This window comes from Neopelma chrysocephalum, unplaced genomic scaffold (genome assembly GCF_003984885.1).
Source record: "Neopelma chrysocephalum unplaced genomic scaffold, ASM398488v2 Primary Assembly neopelma1_25, whole genome shotgun sequence".
Lineage (NCBI taxonomy): Eukaryota > Metazoa > Chordata > Aves > Passeriformes > Pipridae > Neopelma > Neopelma chrysocephalum.
In genome coordinates, this window is record NW_020897694.1 from 26,419,407 (window position 1) to 26,438,571 (window position 19,165).

Genomic DNA, 19,165 nt, shown 5'->3' on the forward strand with positions numbered 1-19,165 from the left:
CAAGAAATACCTGTGTACTGTGCAGTCTGCATGGAATGCCTTTGGATCCCACTGTGCTGTCGCGTGCTTCCCAGACAATCCACAAGCACACGACTTGTGAAAGGCGTCACGTTCCTGTGGGGCAGCAGTTGCGTAGGGGGAGCACTGGCTGCATCTGTCATTATTTTCTTAGATCCGTGTGCGTGTCTTTAACACCGAACAAAGGTTTCGACTCCCTCTTTCGGCAGAAACCGGTGTTGTCCCACTCGCCCTGTGGCATCGTCGGGGTGGGCACTGCGTCCTGTGGGCTCTCTCCAACACAGGTACCCTGGCCCTGGGCAGCAGCCGGGGAGCTTCGGGAGGTTTGCACCCCGGGAGAGTTGGAGGCAAGGCAGGAGCAGCAGCCAAGCAGAGTCAGTGGAGAGGTATTTAAAAGACGTGTAGCTATTGCACTTACGGACGTGGTTTAGTGGTGGCCTTGGCAGTGCTCAGTTAATGGTTGGACTCAAGGATGTCAGAGGTCTTTTCCAACATAAATGACTCTGGGATTCTGTGCTTCTCTGATTCCAAGGGTTTGCTGGCGGGTCAAAGTGTGGCGGAGGGCAGGAGCTGCTGGGCCAGGGGGCACAGTGAGCATCATGTGAGGAGCTTGGATTGAGCAGGTGAATTATGAAGAGTAGAAAAAGTGTTGCTGTGCCTCTAGACAAAATGGTTTCTCTTCGATTTTAGTGAAATGCTCCATTTTCAAGCAGCCAGCAAGCTGGCCCAGGTGGGCAAGCTAGTCTGGGCAATACAAGTTCCTTAGAGTTCTCCTTTGCCAGACTCCTCCTGACCCATTCTGCCCAAGTCCTTTCCCTCTCCATCCCATGGATGTTCCCTCAGCTCCAGCTAATAGCCTGCTGTCCTTGTGTGGGTATTTTAAAAAGCAAAGGGCCCAAGGCTGGCATCCATCCAGAGGAGAGAGGCAGGATCCCTTCTGCGTTTGATAGCACTGCACCCAACTGTTCACCTATTTCCTACTCCAAAGGCTTCTACTGGTGCTAAGATGATGAAAGTACTTTTGTTAGTAAAGTACTTGTGAGAAAAACGGAGTCCAATAAGGACCAAACAAGGTTATGTTTATATCAGACCACTGATATCCTTATACTATTACATCCCAGCTCTTCCTTGTCCGTTGTACCATGCCTTTTAGGACAAAGGCTCTCTGCAGGCCAGAACTGAGGTTAGACCTGCTTTGAGGAGGGCTCAGATAGTCTCTGGAAAGGACGTACTGGAGTTCCATTTCACCTGAATTATTTTAGGCATCCCTCTTAGTCAGCCTTCAGGATGCTACAGTTACCTATACCATAAGTAAAACCATCATCATCCAAAATCTCATTCGTGCATATTTAAAACAATAAAGGACAGCATGTGACTATTATTAACTTTCTAGGCATAATATTACCTTAAAGAATTATTTGTATTAATCAAAAGTCCATTCATGAAACTTCTTCAGGTATACTTTTCAGCAAAATAAAGCAGCTTTTTTTTCCTCTTTATGTCTCTGTGCATGTCTCTGTCCCTTCCAACCTCAAACAAAAGGCCAGACATTCCAGAAACTGTAAATCCTATATGTGTGTTTGTTTCTTTTTTTTTTTGTAGTCCAGTGACTTCAGAAAAAAGCCAAGGAGGATCCTGCCAACTTTCTCCTTGTTTCACAGGTACAAACCTTGACAGAAACCTGATGTCTCAGCACTTTGCCTTTTACTCTGGCAATAGTCACTCTTAACCTGCTTTTAGCAAAGCTCTTGGACTTGTCAGGACACTGGCTTCAAGCAAAGGTCAGTCAAGGTCACATAAGGCCACCCTTAGTCCTCTTCCTCTTGTCCCTATTCCTCCACTCCCTTTAAATTAAGGAGTGGTGGGAAGGTTTCCCCGGTGAGTACATCCAGGGCAGGTTTGCAGCCATGGGGCCGAGCTGGGAGCCAGGCCATCCCCACTATCCCCTTCCTAGTAGTGGGTCCTGGGGTGACTGCAGTGCCCTCAGGTGTAAGGAAGGGTACTCTGGGGAAGAAGCAGCCACCCAAGTGGGAGGACACAGGCAGCAGCACTCCCAGGAACTCTACAAATTCACATCCTCCCCCCTCTCATTTGAGAAAGGGCTTTTCTAGCATCTCCCACAGGGCCCGCGCTTACTGCTTACCCCACACAGAGCCTGGGTACAGGAGTGGGATGCTGAGCAGGGAGAGAGCAGAGCTGCTGTTTATTGGTGGCAGGAAGGAGCTATTGGCCATTTTCTGCATGGAAGTAACATCCCAGACTTCTCCTGAAGTGCCCGGAGTCTGACTGCTCCATGTAGGCTGCCCTGAGGCTTGCAGGGATGCTGCTCCAGTGATCCAGGTGCAGTGCAGGGGAAGGAGGCAGAGGGACAGCCATGGTGGCTACCTGCAGCCCCTAGCCCCACAGGGGATGTGGGACAGGCATGGGAAAGGGGTGCAGCGCAGTGCTGGGAAACATCCAGCTGGGTTTGCCAGCCAGAGCAGCTGCATTAGTTGCCTTCTGTGGGGCTGGGATGAAAATTTGTCTCTCTTTGCTCCAGGATGGCAGGTGCAAGTGTAGCAGTGCTGAGCACAGGCCTGTGCAGAGCCAGGCAGAGCTGTGTCCCAGACAGATTGGCTTTGTGGGAGCCCCTGGCTCTAGACATGGGAGCAAGGAAGCTTGTTGAAGGTGCTGGTCCTGCAGCTCAACTCTGGTTCCTGCTGTCAGGGATGGTCCATAGGCCAGAGCAAAAGGGAGTGGGTTGTGCTGCTAGACAGAGGTGGAGCCTGGGGGCTGGCTGTTGCTGTTGCTCTCAGAGGGGGTCTTGGCAGTAGAGGAGGTAGCCAGCGAGCCGCTGTTCCTGAAGATGCGGAGCAGCCTCCGCTTGTAGCCTCGGAAGGCGAAGAAGTAGATGATGGGGTCGATGCAGCAATTAAAGTTCATGAACGCCACAGTGACTTGCAGTGACATCTTGAAGGCTTGCTGCTCATGGCAGGATGGCTGGTAGAGGATCTTCCTGACCATGAACTGGACAATGTTGAGGTGGTAGGGACTGAAGCAGAGCAGGACAGCCAACAGCACCACGAGGATGACAGTGAAGGCCCGGTGGTGGTGCCCATTCTTCACTGTCAGTGGGTTCTCCTTGGCTGTCTGGCAGAGCTTTAGGTTGATCCTCACATAGCACACCAAGATGATGCCAACAGGCAGGAAGAAGCCAAGCACGCAGGCCACCAGGAGCAGGTAGGGCAGCTTGGGAATCTCCTCGAAGTTGAAGTACTCCATGCACGTCAACTTGTCCCCCATCCTCCGTGTCATGGGCCTCAGAAGCAGCGGCGCCGTCTGCAGGAACACCAAGGACCAGATGAGGACACAGATGCCCCTGGCACGGCTCATCTTCCGAATCCTGCCGGGGTGCCTGGTGCGCACCACGGCAATGTAGCGGTCCACACTCACACAGGTCATGAAGTAGATGCTCACATAGGTGTTCATGTAGAAAATGAAAGCTGTGGCCCGACAGAACCAGTCCCCAAAGGGCCAATCAGACTCCAGGATGTAATAGGCAATCCTGCCTGGCAGTGCCAGGGTGAAGAGGGCATCGGAGAGGGCCAGGTTCACCAGGTAAAGGTTGGTGGAGTTGAGTTTCTTCTTCCTGCTCTGGAAAGTGATACAGAGAGCCAGGACATTCCCACAGGCGCCAAACACCAGCAGGGTGGTGTAGAAGAGGGAGAAGGTGACTTTGGTAGAGAAGTGGTGGTTGTGCACATTGCAGCTGCTTTGGTTGCCAAAGGTGAGGTTGGTGGGCGGGAACATGGCCTCCACAACAGCCATTTCTGTGGTGCCTCACAGGCTCTTGCCCTCTCCCTTGGAATAAGAACAGACATGAAACTTGTAGCTTATTGATAACAGGAGTGGCACCCTTAGAGCTGGCCCCCATCACAAATCAAAAGGTCTGTCCTCTTCTCCTGCCATCCCCCTGGCAGCACACAGCTCGAGTCATTTGGAAAAATGCTTCTCTTGTGATTTTGATGTGAGCATCTCAACAGGGGCTGTGACTCATTCTCATCTTCTTATCACCAGCTCCTCTTATTTTTGTATTTTTGGGGTTTTTTTTGTTTTGTTTTGTTTTTTTAAGTCCAGTCCATACAAGAAAGGACTGGGGATACTGGGAAGGGGAACTGTCTGTCACACAAGGAAGGTCCCAAACTCATCTGGTGCCAGTCATGTCATTTGCTCGTTACTGTGAGGGGAATGGGGAGCTTCACTGAAAAAGTGGAGGGGCCAGGGGGCCAGGGGACCAGGGGGCCTGAGGGGAACAGCCAGCAAAGGTGCTGAGGAGCACCTTCACAACTCTCCAGTGGGACCAAAGCAGGAACAAAACTGAAGAAATTCAAATAGAGGAAAAAAAACTAACCTTCCCCGATAAAAACCCAAGCTTTATCCAAAAAAACCCAGCCTTTCCCAAAAATCCCGCGCGCCGTGCCCGTTAGCTCAGGGAGCTGGGAACACCGCGGCACCGATCCCCCGCGCCCCGCACGCCCTCCCGCCGCTCGCCCCGCTTTGGGCACCCCGAGGACAGCGGGGCTCCCTCCGCCGCGGGGCTGCAGCAGCTCCCGGGACGCGCCCCCCGCCCGCCTCTCACCGCACGCTGCCACCGCCGGGCTCCGCTCTGTAGCAGCCGCTGCACCGGGCGGGACGGGACGGACAGACGGACGGATGACGCTGTCTCCCGCCCGCAGCGGCGGCGGCGACCCCCGAGGGGCTGAGATGCTCACACGCACACGCACGAAAGAGAAATCGGGGGCTCCAACCTGGGAGCAGCGGTGCCACCGCCTCCTCCTCCTCTTCCTCCTCCTCCTCCTCCCTCCCGACTTTTGAGGGGCGGCGGGCGCGGAGCCTCTTGCCCTCGCCCTGCACTCGGGCTCCCCGGCCGTGTTAGCTCCTCCCGGGATTCGCTCACATTACAAAAGCACCGTGAGTTTTGGGGTTTTTGGTTTTTTTTTTCTTTTGTTCTCTTAGGGTTAGTAAAACTGTGTGTTCTTTCTGGGTGGGGTTTTTTTTCTTTCGGTGTGTGAGAGGCATGCTGCTGCCGCGGGGGATATTTTCAGTAGTGGCTGCGCTGGAGAAGATAAATGACTGTACCTGCGCGGCAATCGCTCCCGACATCTGAGCCGACTTCGGGTTTTACTCTGAAAAGTTATACAAGGATGCAAAATGCAACTGAACAATGAAAACAGCCTCAGCTCTGGTTCACGTGCAGTTCAGATGGCTCACCCCTGCGGCACATATATATGGCCACGGCAGCGTGATCGGACCATGGCACCTTTCCAACAAAGTTGCGGCAGACCTCCTACGGAGCTTATTGTGCCCGTGGCCAGAGCAAGACACGCTGTACTTGGCTCCCCAGGCTGTGGTGAAGCCCAGCTTTGCCTTTCGTACACACATAGAGAGACCACCAGGCACAGCTCCTTAGGGGAGAGGCTGAGTGGAACGAGACAATTTGCCCTTAGTGGGAAAAAATTGTTGTTACTAAGATAACATATTGTGTGCTGAATGCTGGGCAAAGCCCCTTGTCTCAGCTGGAGTTCTCGGGGCCGGCTCTGCCCCCACAGGGTGCAGAGCAGTGGAGGGCTGTGATTTACCCCACAGCCCTGTGTGTGTATCTTACAGTGTGCAGAGAGTACTTTCCTTCCCAGCACTTCCTAAAATGTTTGCAGAAGTGCAGCCTACACTGTGACCGGCGGGACGGTCTTCCCCACAGTGGCTATTTTACTGGAGAACACTGGGGTTCTCAAATCCCAAAAGGATTTTTTATGCTTTTTTTAGTGGTTTTAGGCTGTTGGGTTTTTAGTGGTGGTGGTGATGATCTTGCTTGTTTCCTTTTTTTCCCCTCCCAAAAACTCCTAATACACCAGGAAATTCCCATCATGGGGCATTCAGGATGCTACTGAAAAATACTGAAGCCAAGAAATGTCAAGGTTAAGATTACAGTTAAGCTAAACTTATATTTCCCTCTGAGCTAGTAAAGCCCAACTAATTATTTAATTGCATATTATTTCTAATGTTTTAAAACAGTGATATCAAACACAGTACTAATCTGTGTACCAATGTACCATGAGTCATTTGTATAGAAATTACACAGTGTATGATATTGCCATGGATTTACTACAAGTTGAAGGTACCTAGCAAGAGTAATAGTGAAAATTTGCTAACTAGCATCTGTCAATGGAGATACTTGTGTTGCTTGGGGGGTTATATCATACAGAGGGAAAGGTCTGCTAGTAATAGAATAACTGCTGGGTAAATTATTCAAAATATTCCTTAGTAAGATGGGGATTTTCTACAGGCACATCTGTCAAGACTTAAGCTAATCAGGCTTGTGTAGGGCTCATATATTGTTGAGCTGTTTCATCATGATGGTGAAAAAACACCATCATGATATGTTTTCTCAAGTGTTTTCTCAAGTGTTTTCTCAAGTGTTATCTCTACAGATATCCTGAGCCCACACCGCTGAGTGGATTCAGGGCTATTCTCTCATCTACCTAAAGCACTGCATGACAAACAGCAGCAGCTGAAATAAATACTGGTCACACAAATTCAGGGGTCACTATGCCACTGATGGGGCTTCTGTCTGCCTTCCTTACACTCTCTTATATGAGAGTTTCATCTCCACATATTAACACCGTCAAGGAAACAAATCCGGGATGAAGCTGAGCAAAACGCCGTTGGCTTCCAGCCAGGTGCCTGCAATGCCTCCAGCCGGTCACCATCACCAGGGCTCAGCAATGATGGATGGGGTGGGTTGTGATGCAAATTCATGCTCGGGACTTTTCCGAGCAAACATCCCCCATATACGATCCCTCTGGTCCCTTGGGCTCTGAGGGCACACAGGCACTAAAAAGAGAGCTGCAGATCCCAGAAGGGGAATCACATGCTGATAACCCAGCGGCACCAGTACCTGGCACCTGCCTGCACATGGGGGGCTTCTTGTGGGAGCCAATGGGAGTGGGACGGCATTGCTGTGTCAAAAGGGGGCCTGAATAAAGGGAGATCTAAAGGGTCTCAGCCTCTGTGCAGAGAAGGGAGATGGCCCAAATGGCAACACCAGCCTCAAAACAGATTGAGGAGCCCAAAGGTCCAGGTGACAACCTCATCTAGGGACTTGGGAATAAGAAGGAGGGAAAACAGTGCTCTCTGCCTGATTTTATTTTTCTTTTTGCAATGCAGAAGAAAGGAAGTGGGTTCTTCTTTTGTGCAAAACATGCTCCTGCCCTGTGTGTAGCAGGTGCTATGCTGCAGGAGTGCAGCCCAGCTCCACCCATTTGCATGGCCCCACCAAGCCCAGCAATGCTGAACTGCACTGTGCTGCACCACAGGCAACAGCTCCTTTGGATGGGGGAGAGGGACTGAGGGGATCCACTTCCCAGCTGGCGGGACCCAGTTCCTGCCTCTGCAACACTGGGTGAGCTGAAAAGGGATCCCACAAGACAGTGCAGAGAAGTCCTGTCCAGCCCAGTGTGCAGCCATCTCATTTAGGAGATATTGACCTTCACTGAACCCAGTGGTTGGATGGAATGTGGTATGAGATTTGAGTAGTGAGGTTCAACTTCAAAACTGGGACCAGGTTTTCTTCTGTTGTGTCTATATTTGCACAAAGACAGTTTTCCTCGGGCCTGGTAGGGACTATGCAGAATACAACAGCCTGGGTACTCATCCCAGGGCCAAGTGGGACCTCCTGTCCCAGGGTGTCCCTGCTGCCAGGGACCCAGCCAAGGCATGGGGGACACCTCCTGTGGGAGTCCTGTGCTAACACTCAGCATGGAGATTCTCTTTTCTGGCACATGCATCATGGTCATTAACCGTGACGTGACTCCAGACAGGCAGGCAGCCACCCCATGCTACTTCTCAGAGCCAGATGTTGGGTATTTCAGGACAGATGTGCACCTCCGAGTTACTGGGGCTCCTCTCACATCATCCTCACAGGAGATGTTGCTCTCTGCAGTCCTATGAAGGCTCCCTGCAGTCTCCTTTCCCTCCTGGAGACCTCATAATGGATGTTGCTTCCCAGCCCAGCAGAAAAGCCAGGCCACAGCTCCTCCTCTGGGGGCAAGTCCTTCAGGCCATCAGCTGTGAGCCCAGCTGTGGTGATGGCTGTGGCAGGCAAGGAAGGCTCACAAAGAGCTGTAAGAACCATGCCAGGCAGGCATATGCCCTCACACGTGCTGGGAGATCTATCACTGGGCTTCCTCCTGAACCATCTTTGGGGTTCAAAGCCACACTTGGGGGTGCTGAGGCAGTTGTTTACATCTGGTGGGGTTTCCCAAAGTTCAGAGATGATTGGAGCTGGACTTTCTGAGGGCAAGGCAGCATAACAAATGAGGCAACAGCCCCTTCACAGAGAGACGGCAGGAAGTTTGTGCCTCCTCTTTCCATTGTATCATCACCTCTCCCTCTTTGCTTTCCTCATTGATTTTGGTTACCTTTTCTCTCTTCTAGTGCAAAACATTTTCAGGAAGCTTTGGTAGACACAAAAATCTCAGATCCAGGTGCTTTCAGTTTCAATGCAAGAAGCAGGGATTTTCCACAGCTCAGCCCCTGTATCTCAAGTCACCATTAGTCACATGGTAGTAGAACAGAAATTGGGAGAAGCTCTGATTGTAACATCCACCTGTCTATTCAATAACAGCAGCTATGAGGGGAGGACGATGTTTGAGAAGCTTTAGCTCAAGATGGTGGGAATTGTAGAGAAAGCAAAAATCTGAAGATTCCTACCAATTTGTGATAAAAATCTCAAGAAAACAATTACTGTAGTTTCGATATGTTTGAAACCTAATCTGGCCCTAAATCTAAGTGGGAAATGCTGAATAACAAAGCAGCTGAAATCAGCTTCTGCATGACATGTCAGACTTTATTCTGCACGTGTAGCACAGCTTTGGAAATGATGTTGCAGCATCAAGTCACGACACAGTCAGAGGAGCAGAACAGGTCACTCCAACATCCTGAGCAGTAGAACTCAACACAGCAGCAGGCAGCTGCTTCCTTCTACATCCCCTTGACTTCAGTCCCAAAATGTGAGCAAAAAGCCTCATATGGGGGCCATGCAACCACCATGATTTCCAGGTGCCTATGGTTTCCCTGAGCCTGGCTGCAGGGACAGGGTAGGTGTGCTAACAGGGGCAACTCTTAGTCATGAGGGTTGGGGCACCTTGGTAGGAGAAATACCAATGAAATTCACAATCTTAAATAACTTCCTCCAGTGAGCACGAAAGGTGCTTGCTCCCACGCTGCACTGTGACTTAGAAGCTCTATTTTGATTTTGTGGGAATAAGATGAAAGTTTTCTTGGTATCTGATTTCCGTGGTTAAAAACAATGTTTAAATGCTTGTTAAAAACACACAATCATAAGGCAAGTTTGTAGAACTGAGGTCCTATTTTTATCTGGTTTTCTCTTATGACATGGCCACATATGCTATACAAGCACACACACGTCTGTAATGTGCAGCTAGGACATGAACAAGGGCAACTGGCACAGAAGATGAACATAAAATGCAGAAATGAGAGTTTGTGATAGAGAAAGTGCCAAAAACGCTTCTTAATTCAGTCTGGATCTCCATGATCCTTTATAACAGTTTCTCTTGGAAAGACATCTTCATATTTTGTGAATTGTATTTTTTTTCTCAATTTCCATTTATTCTTTGCATTCAGTGTTTAGGCCATGTTGTGGCCAGATTTTGGCCATGTTTAACACATACGAGGTAAATCCTATGGCATGTGGAAAAATTAGCATTCTCATGAGCATTTCTGTGGGGTGCTCAGTTCAGTGCACCAATGCCTCAGAGGATCACAGAATGGAAGGTCTGAAGGCATGTCTGGGGGTCAGCTGGTCTGACCACACTGCTAAAGCAAGGATACCCAGAGCTGGTTGTCCAGGACTTTGTCGAGACAGCTGGTAGGTATCTTTAAGGATGGAGACTGCACAACCTCTCTGGGCAACCTCTGCCAGTGCTTGGTCACCTTCACAGTGAAAATGTGTTTCCCGATGTCCAGAGAGACCTTCCCGTGTTTCAGGTTGTGCTTGTTGCCTCTGATCCTGACACTGAACACCACTAAACAGAACCTGGCTCTGTCCTCTTTACCCCTTCCCTTCAGGTATTTATATACATTGATGAGCTGCCCCTGAGCCTTCTCCAGGCTGAAGAATCCCAGCTCTCTCAGTCTTTCTTCTCGAGACATGCTCCTGTCCCTTCATCATCTTCAGGTTTCTTTGCTGGACTCTATTCAGTATGTCTGTGTCTCTGTGTACAGAGGAGCCCAGAACTGAATGCAGGAATTCAGATGTGGCCCCTCACCAGGGCTGAGCAGGGAGTAAAGATCATCTCCCCCAGCCTGATGGCAGTACTTTGACTAATGCACCCCAGGAAACCATTGGCCTTCTTTGCTACAAGGGCACATTGGTGGCTCATGTTCAACTTGGTGTCCACCAGGACCCCCAGGTCCTTTTCTGCAGAGCTGCTTCCCAGCTGGTTGGCCCCCAGCCTGTACTGGTGCCTGGAGTTGTTCTTCTCTATGTGCAGGATTTTGAACTTCCCCTCGCTGAACTTGATGAGATTCCTATCAGCCCATTTCTCCAGCCTGCCAAGGTCCCTCTGGAAGGCAGCACAACCCTCCAGCACTCCTCCCAGTTTGGTGTCATCAGCAAACACGCTGGGGGTGCCCTCTGCTCCATGGTCCAGATCATTAATGAAGATGTTGAACAGGATTGGACCCAGTACTGACCCCTGAGGTACACAACTAGTTACTGGCCTGACCCGATTGACAACCTGTCACTAGTGGGGTTCCACAGGGCTCCATCTTAGGCCCTGGACTCTTCAACATCTTCATGAATGACTTGGATGCAGGACTGGAAGGTATAATCAGCAATTTTGCAGATGACACAAACCTGGGAGGAGCTGTAGACTCCCTTGAAGGCAGGAAGGCCCTGCAGAAAGACTTCGACAAATTGGAGGACTGGGCAATCACCAACCATATGAAGTTCAACAAGGGCAAGTGCAGGATTCTGCACCTGGGATGGGGCAACCCTGGATGTTTGTACAGACTAGGGAATGAGATGTTGGAAAGCAGTGCCACGGAAAGGGACCTGGGAGTCCTGGTTGATATGTTGAATATGAGTCAGCAGTGCCCTGGCAGCCAGGAGGGCCAACCGTGTCTGGGAGGGCATCAGTCAAAGCATCACCAGCCGGTCAAAGGAGGGGATTGTCCTGCTCTGCTCTGCCCTGGTGTGGCCTCACCTTGAATATTGTGTGCAGTTTTGGGTGCCACAATATAAGAAAGGTATCAAGGTTAGAGAGCGTCCAAAGGAGGGCAGCAAAGAAGGTGAAGGGCCATGACAGGAAGCTGTATGAGGAGTGTCTGAGGTTACTTGGTCTGTTCAGCCTGAAGAAGGAGAGAGTGAGGGGAGACCTCATTGCAATCTACAAGTTCCTTGTGAGGGGAAGAGGAGGGGCAGGCACTGATCTCTTCTCTGTGGTGACCAGTGACAGGACCCGAGGGAATGGTCTGAAGTTGTGTCAGAGGAAGTTTAGGTTGGATATTAGAAAAAGGGTTTTGACCCAGAGGGTAGCTGGGCACTGGAACAGGCTCCGCAGGGAAGTGGTCACAGTACCAAGCCTGACAGAGTTCAAGAAGCATTTGGATGATACTCTCAAGTACATGTTGTGACTCTTGGGGATGGTCCTGTGCAGGTCTAAGAGTTGGACTGGATGATCTTGTGCGTCCCTTCCAACCCGGCATATTCTGTGATTCTGTGGCCTCCAACTAGAATCCGTGCTGCTGATCATCACCCTCTGGGCCTGGCTATGCAGATAGTTTTCAAGCACCTCTGTGCTTCAGCAACCTCTGCTGATTTATCTACCCAATACTTGCATGCAAGCAAGTAGGATGCTCTTTGCTTTATTGTGGGAAAGGAAACCTCAGAAAAGTCACAGTGAATAGCTGGAGACTTTAGCATCTGATTTTTTCTCAGAGCAGCTTGTTCTTGCTTGCTCAAAGCGTGGCTGTAAATGGCTGCAGCACCAGCCCCATGCACTCAGCACCTCTGTGCTTTTCCATCTCCTCAAACCCTAATCCTGCAGAATCCGATGGCTTTTGGGAGAGGATAGGACCAGCTCACTGTGGAACAAAAACCTTCCTTAACAAAAGCCTCCCTTGCCAGTGTTGGTCAGGGTGAACTCTAGCTTTTGTGGTTATTGCTGCCTAGACTCAGTGTGGGCAGAGCAAAGAGACAAATCCGTTTGCACCACAACAATGATTCACCCACAGAACGTGACCCACGTGGCTCCGAGCACGGCACAGTCCTGGGGAGAAAGCCGTCAGCAATCACCCAGCGAAAGGCTGTCACACACCCCTGCACGTGGTGTGTGTGTGCATGAGACGTGAGCTGAGTCGGTACAGACTGTCCTAATGCAGGCAGATCTTAATTTTTAGGACCAGGAATGCAACTTTTATGTGGCTTTTTGGTGTTGCTCTCCTCTTCTTTTTATCCTGCTTAGGAGAGCAGGAAGGAGAAGGAAGAGATGGCAAATCAGAGAGCCATAAGGCTTGGTGGTGCCTGCCCCCAGCACAGCCACAGCACAGACCTCTGTGCCCTGCTGTGACACTCGCCGTCTCTCTGAGGAGATGAGGAGCACCACAGGCTGGTTGCTTCACAGCTGCTCCCTAGACAGCAAGGGAGAGCAGAGGTGTGGGTGCAGACCAGTTGCTGCCAGGATATATGTTTGACTGATTGCAGGCTGCCCTCCTGGAGCTGCCAGCATCTCGCTCCCTGTGAGGGTTTGGCCAGTGCCGAGTCCTCCTAGGGACCCCACCAGCCCTGCTGCAAGCATTGTGCAGCAGCACATGGATGAGACCTTCAAGGAATTGGGGGCAAACAGTAACATTTCTACTAAACTGATATTTTGGGAGTACCTGCAGCTTGGCCAGAGAATGCAGGAATTTCATAAAGTGAGTAAAAAGCCCATGGCCACATCCTTGCAAGCACATCCCTCTGTAATGGTTAGCTTCCTTGGGAAGCAAGCACCAATCTGCCAAACCACAGCACTGTTTGTTCACATATGAATGGCAATGTCTTTCTTGAATTCTACTTTCAGAAATCATTAAGCCATTTTTAGGTGGAATTTTCAATCAACACTCATTCCAAAACACTCTTTTGGCAAAAACAGCCCCAATCCAAACCATGCCTGTCTGGCCAAAGCCATACAGACCTGAAAGACTTTGCAGAACAGAAAGCGTTGGGGCCATGTTGGGCACAGTGAGTGCTGTCAGCACAGCCTTTGTTCTGCTCCCACCCTGCAGACAGCCCAGACAGTCTCTGCTTGCAGCACATGGGGACTCTCCCTGAGGTCCAGTGGGGCACCCCATAGGATGGATGCCTGACATCCATGCGTATTGAATTTGCCACTTAAAAACAGAATTGAGAGCTTAAGACACAAATGCACATGCATGTCTATATGCACCTAAATGTATCTCCACGTACCAGAGGATTTTACCAGAACTTAGGAAACTATGAATGGAGACCACATGCTTCTGGGGCTAAATAATAAGTAGACAGCAACATCTCAGGATGAATCCTCCATATTGCTGTGCAGTGTCCCCATGAAGGACCATGTTCATGCAAGAAAGATTTTGTTGAATGCTGCAAGAAAAGTTGGTTGTTAGATAAAAATACCCTTGAAAAGTTGGGAAGTCTTTGGGAGCAGGGAAGGGAGATGTTCTTGCACTATTCAGTTGCATGGTACAATTCTGGTGAGCGTCTGGGCACCCTTCCCCAGCAAAATGGTACCAAACCCCTGTGCAGGAACTGCGTAGGCCCTGGATCCATGTTTGTCTGCAGTTCCCTTCCCTGGCAGATCTTTTCCCCTGAAGTCCACTTGCAATGGATATAGACTTCTCTGAGCCTTCCACAACTTCTGCTCATTTTCTCTTCACTGTGTTGCAGCTCTTTGCATCTACATAAGAAAATGTACTGCTTAAACCAGATTGGCTTAAACCCAAAATATTTGATTAGATTGAATTTTGGTGATGATTTAAAGGTCTGGATTATATGGAAGAATTTACTTGCAGTCATCAAATTTTAACTTTTAGGGCTTACTTGTAAAACCAGACAGATCCTTTCCACCCTAAATGTCTGTAGTTTTAGAGGTTTGTTGGCTAAATATTGTTTTAATGTGTTTATTACATGCTTTTGCTTCTCTGCTTCACTCCTGAGACCAAGTTGAGGTTGGTCTGCTCCCTTACTTGCATTGGAATATATTTTCCAAATTATTTCTTCATAGAGGAAATTTTGCTTCCTGGGGTTTCACTCACTTTTAACATATTCATGGAGACTGCAGCATTTTAGCTGCTAATGCTTATTGAAAACACTTGAGTCTCTGGGTTCTACCGTAGATGCTTAATGCTTTAAATCGTTTGTGATCATGAAAAGTTTGGTCTGTCAGAATAAATTGCAAGTGGAGAGACTTCTGAGCACTCCATAAAAACTGGAAAAACAATGTTACAGGCTATTGCATCTTCAGGGGAGTTTCCTACGTACATGGTAGATAGAGAAAATTGGCCTCAAAATAAAACTTTTTTTGAAAAAAGCAGAATTAGAACTTAGTGTAAGGGTAGATCCCTTTGAGAAAAAACAAAACCCCTCCTTACTCATAAAAGTAGAGTGTGCTCAGCATCACATTCAGCTACCCCACAAAGCCATGAGCCACAGCTCAACCAGGCCAAAAGATGTCCTTGCCTGGCTTCAGCACAGGGGAGAAAAAGTTGGCTTTTAACACCTCATGGCTTTAAGTCTCATCCTACTGGGAAGGTTTGGCACATGTGGGAAGCCCCAGCACTTCCAACAGAGTGACTCACAGAGGCAGGGATAATTCCCTTCCACCAGCTGCTGAGCATCCCCACTGTTTGCCACCGTAGCATTTGCACAGATTTTACCTCTGCCATGAGACTCAGAGGAATGATTTGCATCTCACAGACAAGGATCGGAGACAGGGAATGAGGTTTTCTAGATTACTTCCTTTACTAATTGCAGTTATATGGTTTAGCGTCCTGGAGTCAGAAATCCTTGTTTGGTTCTTCACCAGCATTAATTTTGTGCAGCAACCCAGGCATTTTGGAGCTGCAAAAACGTGTAATCTTGAGATGTGCAGTCAGAGAGAAGCATTTCATTCTTCACACCCTCAATCAAAGTCTGAGCTCGAGGATGTCTAAACCCCTGCTACTTTGAAATTGTTTTCAAATGCAGGAACAGGTCTCCTTCCTTACACAGCTATTACTGCATGCTGCTGGTTCTTTAGTACCATCACATATGGCACATGGGGGTATCGCATCATCTACCACTGACTACCCTCAAGAGAGCAGGAATTTAGCTCTCTTCCTAAATGTGTACCGGTTCCCTATAATCATGTGAATGTCCCTGTTTAGGAGGGAATGTGACCACTGTGGTTGCAAATGGTCAATGTCAGAACGAGTCATAACTTGGCTGATGAAAAATGGGAATAAAGAAGAAGATTTCTAAAAGGGCAAGAAACAAAGGGGTTTTTTGTTCAAGGGCTGGGGGAAATTTGAGGGAGACCAGTAATTTCCCGTTTCTCCAGCATTGTAGTCATCTGATTACTTCAGTTGACCTTGATCATCATTTACTAAACACACAATTCACATGAACAAATACAGGAACAAACACAGCAAAGGCACCTGTTTGCTGTGGTCTTATTAGTGGATTGGGTTTTGGTTTGTTTTTTTTAATGCATTCAAGTATTCTGGGACAATAGAGTCATCATTCTAATTTGATTTAAATACCAGCTCCTAGGAGGGGTAAAATTAGTATTTACTAGAAATGGAGACAGTGTAGTTTCACTAGCTTGACTTTGATACTCCTCAGAAGGTGTAGATAAGGATACGCACAGTCTCCCCACCCACACTTGGTTCACAAATTAATAGCCTGGCTCTGGCTGGCGTACTGAATGCCTCGAGGTGAAAAAGTCTGCCTTCAGCTCTTTCTTGTAATAGGAAACAAAAGGTCTGGTCACAGCCATGCCACCCAAAGGCTGTAGTGATGGAGCTCTTGCTGCTTCCCACCACTCAGGTCCTTGCCACATGTGTCCGCTCAAAGCTGTGCTTCACTTGCAGGCTCTGTGCACACGGATGACCCAGCAGATCTGAAGCTGGACCCACCAACACAAGTGGGTGTTCGTCCACTGTCTTCATGCTGCTGGGTCAAGCTCCTGCACCCAAATGATTCTCAGTTTCACTGCCTGAATGGTTTTTATTTTGTGGACAGTTGTTCCAAATATATGTTTTCCATGGTTGATCTGTGACTTAAAAACCACAGATGCTTTTTCTGGTGTGATGTTTATTGATGATGGGATTAATGTTTGTAATGTTTGTAATTGCAGACTGGGGTGAGGATGTGGGGGAAGGTTGTTTTATGCTTAGAAGCACATTTTCTTCTTGAGATGTGAACATCTTCATTTTATTCTTTGAGGTGAAGCATATCCGTGGGTGGATTCCCCATGCTGGCTGGGTCCAAGGGCTTGTGCAACCTCACATGGGTTCTTGTGAAAGACAAAGGTCTTGTAAAATGTACTGAGCTTGACAGGGAAAAGGTACTTACTACTTGGATGACCCAGATTTTTATCAGAAACCAGCCTGAGGTAAAAGAAAGGTACCACACTGGGGCCTTTGAGTAAGGTCCACTGAGCAAATGCTAACTAGATGCAAATTCATGCATGGGCTTCTGTGAAAGAAATAACCCTGAGCAGAGGGATCATGCACTTTGCAGGGCAACTGAACACCAAGTCTGCAAGGCAGGTTAAATGAACGTCTCCTGTTCTGCCAGCTCAAGAGGTGGCAAACCATATCCTTAGACCAATCTAAAAGTTTACTTAAGGATTGTTTCCTCCAAGGAAACCGTTCCTAACATGCCTCTATGCTGCTGGGTGAGATCAGTTGTTCACTGGGTGGCGTGGGACAATGCCACAGCCCTACTGGAGGAAGGAAGCTTGCCAGGGTGCAAATCCCCCTTTTTCAGGTGATGCTGAACTTTCTCTCCCCTCCTGAGGTTGCGGGGGGTCTGCAAGGCCTTGGCACTCAGCCCTGAGCAGGGTGATGCCGGGGTTGAGCCCTGGCAAAGCAGAGTGATGTGTTAACACCTCTAGGGCTTTCAGGAGGCACAGGAACGAACCACAACCTACCAAAGCCACAGTGATGCTGCTCCCATTATAAGATGCTCCAGAGACTATATGGGGAAAGTCACTTTGGTGTCACTCCTGCGTGTGCACGGTGCAGCAGGGGAGAATTGTTAGGTGACTTTTGAGTTTCTGATGGTGGGAATTTCTCTAGGCTTGAGCCAAGGAGAGTGGCTCAAAGCTGAAAAAGGTCCTGGTGCAGATTCACAGAGCTGGTGGAAAGAGGAAGTGGTTGCTCACATCTTCGCATGATTGTTGCTGCAAAGGCCTTGTAGGAGGCCCACGACAGAGCTTGCCCTGCATAGGCAAGGAAGGATGGGGAGTTGCTGAAAGAGAAAACATTTAAGGGAAGAAAAATGACTTTTGTAAGCAGAGAAAAAACGTCATCCCACACTTGTGGGTTTGAGACAAGTTGGCGCAGCCCTGCTTGGGGCAGATCAAGCGTGGCAAAGGACAGCTCAGGTATTTCTCCACAGGGCAGCTGTTAGTCCTGGGACCAGAGGGGCTGCTGAGGTGATGGAGAGTTGGCCTGGGTGGTGGGAAGCCTCTTTGCTCTGTGGGGAAGATGTTGATGGGACAGGGGTACATGGGGCTGGAGCACATGGGACTGTCTTCTCACCCCAGGATGCCCAGATAGGAGATGGGCTGATGAGGCTGAGTACATCAACCCATTTTGCCTGAGGGACTTGGTTTTGCCTAGGGGTCTGGTCTTGTATGAGAGGGCCAGCGGGGTGCAGGAAGGAAGTGAGTAGAAGTGCAGGAGAAGGGCATGACTCCCTTCTCTTTCCGGGCCTATCCAGAGCAGGGAGAACACATGGAGGGGAACAGGTGTGCTGAGCTCCAACTCACATCCTCTCCATAGTCGGGGATGCCAAAGAAATGTTGATTTACAGCAAGAAATTAGGAAAAGAGAAAGTTAGCAAAAAGAGATTTTTACCCTCAGATGCTATTTCTAGGGTAACTAAAGGTGAAATCTGCTGCTGCCCACTGCTGTGGGGAAGCAGGCTTACTTCACATGCACATGAGACATGTTGTTTGGGATTGTGATTAAGTGCTGCATAATTGCCAGAGTCAGATGTTTTCATAGGAAAGACAGGGGAAAACAGAGACACTAAACACCCACCACAAATTACAGGGAATGGGTGTCTGTGCACCGAGATGGAGAAAGTCAAGACCCGGAGTCCGTCTTGCTTAAATCCTCGTTTCCTAACCGGCTGAGGAGAATGGATGTCGGGGGTCGATTTGGGCGTCGATGTCTGGAAGAGGAGCAGCCCGGAGGGGAGAGGCGGCTCCCCGGTGCCGCTAGAGGTCACCGTCACAACGAGGGACCGGCCCCGAGGCACCGGCGGCGGGGACACCGGACCCTGCCGGGACGGGGGGAAAGGGCCATCCCTCCCTTACGAACATGCGGTTTCACTGTTTTAAGGGGCAGGCACCTATGTCCTGCCTTTGCAAACTCTCCGGGAAAGATTCGTTGAAGGGGTTGGAGTTAAAATGGCTGATTAACGTAAAGGAGAGAGGGAGAAATCAAAGATTTGTGCTTTCAGAGCAAGGGCTTTGAATCGCTTTGCTGTACTTCTACTAGTCATTAGTCTAAGAATTAAATATTTTAATAAGATCTAACTCTACTTATTAATTTAGAGAATTTAAAAGCATTTATATGGGGAAAAAAATTGGGGGTTTTTTTGGGGTGGGGTGGGGGTTTTTTGTTTTGGTTTGTTTTGTTTTTAGTTTCTGGAACTTCAGGCAGCTTTTGAAGCATACAGTGTCCTATGCAAAACCTTCCCTACCACAGCCCTTGGAAGCTGATTTTTTCTGAAAACTTCAGTGTCAAGTGTCTCCCACACTGGCACCTCCATCAAACACATCTTCACATTTCCTTACCTTCACCTGACAGCAAGTATGTGGGCAGAAATCAGGTCTCGGCCATGGTCAGG

The 19,165-nt window shown here is 49.1% G+C and overlaps 1 protein-coding gene across 1 annotated transcript; it reads right to left on the reverse strand.

The window, feature by feature from the left end:
* Window positions 1-2,766: 2,766 nt before the first annotated feature.
* Window positions 2,767-18,389, reverse strand: LOC113963508 (G-protein coupled receptor 183-like). The gene is made up of 2 exons (XM_027674672.1): window positions 18,352-18,389; window positions 2,767-3,858 (listed from the first exon to the last, which is right to left on the reverse strand). The coding sequence occupies exon 2, from the start codon at window positions 3,823-3,825 to the stop codon at window positions 2,767-2,769; it is 1,059 nt and encodes a 352-aa protein (XP_027530473.1). The 5' UTR covers window positions 3,826-3,858; window positions 18,352-18,389.
* Window positions 18,390-19,165: the final 776 nt, after the last annotated feature.

Coding starts and splice junctions, on each gene's coding strand:
- LOC113963508 (XM_027674672.1), bottom strand. CDS start 3,825: ATGGCTGTTGTGGAGGCCATGTTCCCGCCCACCAACCTCACCTTTGGC.